This window comes from Botrytis deweyae, assembly GCF_014898535.1.
Source record: "Botrytis deweyae strain B1 chromosome Unknown BDEW_031, whole genome shotgun sequence".
NCBI lineage: Eukaryota > Fungi > Ascomycota > Leotiomycetes > Helotiales > Sclerotiniaceae > Botrytis > Botrytis deweyae.
Window position 1 is genome coordinate 435,685 of NW_024066238.1, and position 6,000 is coordinate 441,684.

Here is a 6,000-nt window from a genome sequence, read left to right on the forward strand (position 1 = left end):
TTAGCTTTAATTGAATACTTTGGGATTAAAGGAAGTAGTACTTAGTAGATATATGTTCAGAAGAGTGAATCGATTTGACGGCCTCAACCGATGTAATATAGCGATTAGGATCGTGGGCGGAAACGAGTAGGTGCATCTTGGCTCGAGTCATTCCCGAGCGACAGCAGCCGCTCTCAAGATGGTTCAGGAGGGCAGATGGCATCGCGAACATCTTGTTGCATTTCCCACCAGTTGGGCAAGGAATATCACGATGGCTTGACATATGCTTTCTTAATTGTTTCTTGTCTTGGAATGTCTCATCGCACTTGTTACAATTGTGTGGGTCATTGTGAGAGCTCTTCGACTTCAGAACTCCGACTTTACGAATATGCTTCTTCCCGGAGAGATGTCTTCGCAGGAACTTATGATCTCGAAGCACTTCATCGCAATCGCAGCAATGGTAACTCAAGGTTTCCTGGTTGGTGTAATCTCGACCGCAATCACAGCAGTGGTATGGAGTCGTATGCGTGGTACTTCGTGTATGCGTGAGGCGCTTTTCAAGATTCGGGAAGTAAATATCACACTCGCGACAATAGCAATGTTTTGTAATTTGTTGATGGTTTTGCAGTTCAGCCAGACCAAGATATCTTTCTTTACATTGCTTGCACTTTGGATGCTTCTTCCGTTCATGTTTGAGGGCTAGCTCTTTCTTGGGGAACTGAAGGCTGCAACGGAGGCAACTAAATAATTTCACGGTCACCGTAGCAGGCACACCAGTGGGTGCACGGACTCACAGAACATACGTTTTTTGAAAATACCCTCAAAATAAATCATTCAAAATATAAATAATTAATTCAATTTCGAAATACTATTCAATACAAAATCAATTAAATATAAGGTTATTCCTATTAATAGAGAATTATATGGAGAATATGATTTACCAAAAAAAACCCAATTTTTTAATAAATTCGATTAATGTTATACAAAAGAAAGTGTATATTTCATTTCAATTTGGTTGGGTATACCAAAATCTATAAATCATTAATAGTTTCAAAAAAAAGATTTATTAAAAAGAAAAACTTATAAACAGATTTGTAAGCTTTTAAATAAGCTAGGGGGATTTATATTAATTAATAAGGACACTTGCAAAATGCTTATTTTGCTTTTTTAAAATAAACTACAAACCAAGTTTTATAAAGTGATAATTAATTACTTTTAATTAAAGATTAAATATTGTTCTTTATAAAAGAATTTGAAAAGATTTATAAATTAAGGTTAATACTATAAAGCTATTTATTCAGAAAAGCAATTTAGTAATCAAAACTATAAAAAATGTATTATTTTTAATAATATATATAAATATAATATTATTAAAGGATTTTAGAAATATATTATATATATAAATAAAATGTACATAAATCCTATTTCTATGAAAAAGAGAGAGATTCTATAAAAAACTGAAATACAATATAAATTAGAAAATATATTAGAAATCTCTTTATTGACTAATAATAAAATCTATTATAGAATGTAGATTATCTTTAACAAAAAAATTGAAAAGCTTGAATTCTATAAAGACAAGGAGGAGTATATAAATAAACCTAAATATATTACTAAACCTAAAAGACAATTCAAGATTGAAAGTTTTACAAAATATAAAAAACAATTCAAGAAATAGAAGGGGAAACAATCATATTTTAAGGATATTAAGCTTTAGAGAAATGCTATAATATAGAAATACTATATTAAAAGATTTCTTTTAATTTATATAAAAGTGATTGAGATACTATGAGTAAAAAATCCTAAAGATTTTATACATAAATAGCTTTTAATGGAGGATGGTAACAATTCGTATAGATTCTTTAAATATAAGTTTGTATAAAAGTTTAAAGATATATACAAAATCGAAAATCTACTTTATCCTTTTAATTCATTTGATTTGAATCTAATAGAAGGTATTTGGAATATATTAAAACAATAAATTCGAAAAAGATAATAGAAAATATTAAACAAATTAAAGGAGATTATACAAAACAAATAGAATAAGATTATATAAAAGGAAATTCAAAAAAAATATATTAAATTATTTAATAAATATAGAATTATTATTAATATTAATAAAGAATATATATAATCGAAATTGTAATAGTTATTAGCTTTTTAATTATAATATATGCTCATTTTCCGTTTTTGAAGTTATATAGAGTGTCCCGTGAGTCCGTGCACCCACTGGTGGCATAATCGACGGCTTGATAATCTTCCCTGAGTGTAAAATCATTCTGCCGAGAAATGGCAGGATAAATCAATCGAGAATGTTGTAATATATCAAAAGAGTTCCTTGAACATTTATCTTTATAAGAACGATGAGATTGTAAATGAAATGGAAGCGATATCGACGTGCACGTTCCTAAGAGATCAATGCGTTACCCCGCACTTGAGCGAGCCACCAGCCCTTAGTAATCGATAAGATCGCGATTACATCGGAAGCACTTTCGTATATCTGCAAGGTTATGGTATTCGTGTATGAACCAATTAACTTACTTGCTTAAAGGCTATTACTAAGTTGAATGCAGGTCAACTTTGGCTATCGTGCCTAAGGCTCCAAAATCAGAAATTAACCCGCGTGGCGACTTTACATGAATTTGTGTGCCACAGCAGCTACAAGGCTGATGGCGATTGCTAGTATGGTAGTAAGGCCCTAAAGCTCGGGCAAGACCCTTTTAAAGTATCGGGGGTGATACAGTAAGGTGCTAGATGGTGGAGCTGTGGTGAAGGAACTCTATTGCGTGCTATAAACGGAGACTTCCACAAATCAGACGTTGTTATAAAGCCGCAAGCCTACATCCATGGAGTGGTGAAAGAAATATCATAATTGCAAATATTACTGCTTGCTAGGGACAAAAAGTCATCAAAACAAAAAGATCAGCAATTTCCCTTGATGATGACTCTGGCGGAACTTGGATCCTTATCAATTGGGGGGATACATGATGACCTTATCGGTACGATGACTTTTCTGTTGGCGAATGAGAAAACATAGACCTAAAAGTTTTAGTCAACACATATGTAGAAGATTCTATGACAGAATCGATACAATCATAGCAAAGAAATATTACACAATTTGAAGATTCAATTACGATTACCGCTGTTCGGTAAGAACATTATAAAATTACTGTAGAGCAAAATGAAGTATAAGAGAAGGAACATAGTCACGTGGATAAAACAACAGGGTCCTCAGGAGACCCGGGAAGGTCTAGCTATACAGGGATATTTCCATTATATAGTTACAATCATAACACCATTGTTTTATTGGTTATAACACGGTCGGCCTCCTGCCTGAAGTCTAGTGTATACCACCACATCCTAATAAACACTTCCATATGATATAGTACTATAATATCTCATTACTTCCCCCATGTCATACCCAGTCTTTGCCAAAAGGCGAACCAACTCCTCGCCTCGACATTGCCAATTGCAGATTGCCACCCAGCGGCAAAAGAGCCTGCGGTGAGAAAGTGTCAGAATATAATCTAGCAAGCGATCAATGTATATAACACACCTTCAAGGGGTCCATCTAAAGTAAATCCAAGCGCCTGAACCGCCCAAGGCGCAGCATACATGAGTAGACCAAGCACAAGGAGTGTAAGAGCAACAGACGTGAGAACAGGATGGTTGTGAATAAACTCTTCAACGGTATCCTTAGCTTTGTCGAATGACTCCTTAACGGCGCCAGTAAGATTAGCACTTTGCCCTTCCTTGATCAAAGATTCGAATCGTTTGAGCAGGATCCTGGCGAGTCCTTCGTACCAGAGACCGTTGGTATGTACCAGCCCGCTGTCATTGACGATATTTTTAAGACGAGTCTCAAGATCGTTGCCTAACTTCTCGGAAGTAAGCAATGCTGAGAGGAGGGCTTCGGCAGTCTGTATCTCTGATGTATTGGTACTGAGTAGATGCCGTTGATTGTCAGATATGGCAAAAGATGTCGCATTTTCGTGATAGTTATTCGAACAGAAGAGGCAATCAACGATTACTTTAAACACATCCATTATTATACCCAGCCTCCTACAACGCAGATTTTTGAAGCAGTCTAGATGATATATATCGACGACGAATTGTTAAGGAGTTTGAATGGAAGTTAGTGCATGGAGCATAAAAGCTGAAAGACGGAGAAGGAAAAAGAGAAGGCAAGGAAGCTGTTTACAGGAGGTGATCTCCTACCCCGCAATTCAAGCTCGGATTATTGAAGCTTGTTACGTCTCGCGTGATTCATATACGAGTGGATCATATCACCGAGTAGATCACTCCATTTTGTATACAAAATTCGTCTGTGTGTAACCGTGTACTTTCTTTATTTATTAACAAATTTAACGTCCGTCCCTGCGTAGCGAGACGCACCCTGTAACGAGACAAATCTGTAATTTTGGAATCATAAATTTTTTCTTAGCAAGTCTATAGAGTTTCTCTCAATACAGTAGACTTCGATTTCAGTATCCTCTTTGTATATCGTATAGGAAATAGGGTATATTTAGGACCGATAATAAACGGATGTATATTGAATAATAAAATTATTAATTAAGCAACGATTGTTTTAAGAATATTAACTGATAATTTTAGTAGTATTAAATTATACTGGAAAATATATATTCAACTACTTTATTGTGAAAAGTAGTATCGTAATCAGAGTATTATTAAACTAATTTGTTTCAATATTGGATTATTAGATAATCCAATATATATAATAATTCTATAACTTCTTATATTCAAATCAATTCCTGTATTCATATTACAAAACATTTATCGCTTAATTAACTCTATATTTAAATCTATATTTAATAATAAATGGATAAGATTATTATCTAGAATATAAAATATTAGGTATAAAACCGAATTTATTTTTTTATTATATTATATTATAATTATATCAAATTCATATTTGGAATATAAAATATTCATTATGAAACCAAATTTATTTTTTAATTATGTTATATTATAATTATATCAAATTCATATCTAAAAAATAAAATATTCGTTACTCAATCAATTTCTTTTATATTATTTATTTATTTATATTTTATATCTAGATAGATATCTATCTATCTAGGTAGATAGATAGATAGATAGATAGATAGGTAAATAGGTAAATAATTCATTTTTATTTATCTTTATATTTATTAATATTAAGCTTGTTATTATCTTTATTTATATTATTATATATTATTCCTTTATTTATAATATGTATTAATAAAGTCTATTATATTGAATTAATATTACTTTAATAGGCAGATGTATACTATCTATTAATTTTAGTATAAATATAATATAATCCTTTAATCGTTAATCTTATTATATGATTGGTAATAAGGTGAGTTAAGATTTATGGATTCAAATTTCCAATATTAATTTTTTTGATTTAATTATAATAAATCAAATGATCTTTATTGTTTGAAGTTATTGAAATATTTGTTTATATAATATTGTAATGTAAGTTGATTGTATGTAATATAAGGTAATATGTATGAGTTGAAATTGGAGGTATTGTATATAATTGAAAATAAGTATTTATGATAATATCTTTAAAATAATTAATTTAAATAAATTTATTTAAATAAAAAAAACTGAATAATAAGAAAGCTAGGTAGATATTTATAAATAATATGATAGGTTTTTGATTAATAAAATGTATTGTTTGATATTTTAAAGATATATTAATGATATGTTAATGATGTATTGATGATGTGTTGATAATGTATTAATAATATATTAATAATATGTTAATAATGATGGGTGTTATAATTTTTTGGAACAAGAATACAAAATATATTTATTTAGATAGATATCTATTTATTTATTTAAATAAATAGAATCAATATATTTCAATATTAGAATAAATTCAAAACAAATATCTAGGGTTAGGGTTAGGGTTAGGGTTAGGGTTAGGGTTAGGGTTAGGGTTAGGGTTAGGGTTAGGGTTAGGGTTAGGTTAGGGTTAGGGTTAGGGTTAGGGTTAGGGTTAGGGTTAGG

General features: G+C 31.0%; 2 protein-coding genes across 2 annotated transcripts; both read right to left on the minus strand.

Moving 5' to 3' along the window:
* Positions 1 to 25: 25 nt before the first annotated feature.
* On the minus strand, positions 26 to 669 carry EAE98_009901 (uncharacterized protein; the record flags this gene model as incomplete). Its single annotated transcript, XM_038957522.1, has 2 exons — positions 26 to 532; positions 562 to 669. 2 exons carry the CDS (start codon positions 667 to 669, stop codon positions 26 to 28), a joined length of 615 nt encoding a protein of 204 aa, XP_038806230.1.
* A 2,711-nt stretch (positions 670 to 3,380) lies between these two features.
* EAE98_009902 (uncharacterized protein) lies at positions 3,381 to 4,025 on the minus strand (the record flags this gene model as incomplete). The annotated part of the gene is made up of 2 exons (XM_038957523.1): positions 3,381 to 3,478; positions 3,536 to 4,025. 2 exons carry the CDS (start codon positions 4,023 to 4,025, stop codon positions 3,381 to 3,383), a joined length of 588 nt encoding a protein of 195 aa, XP_038806231.1.
* Positions 4,026 to 6,000: the final 1,975 nt, after the last annotated feature.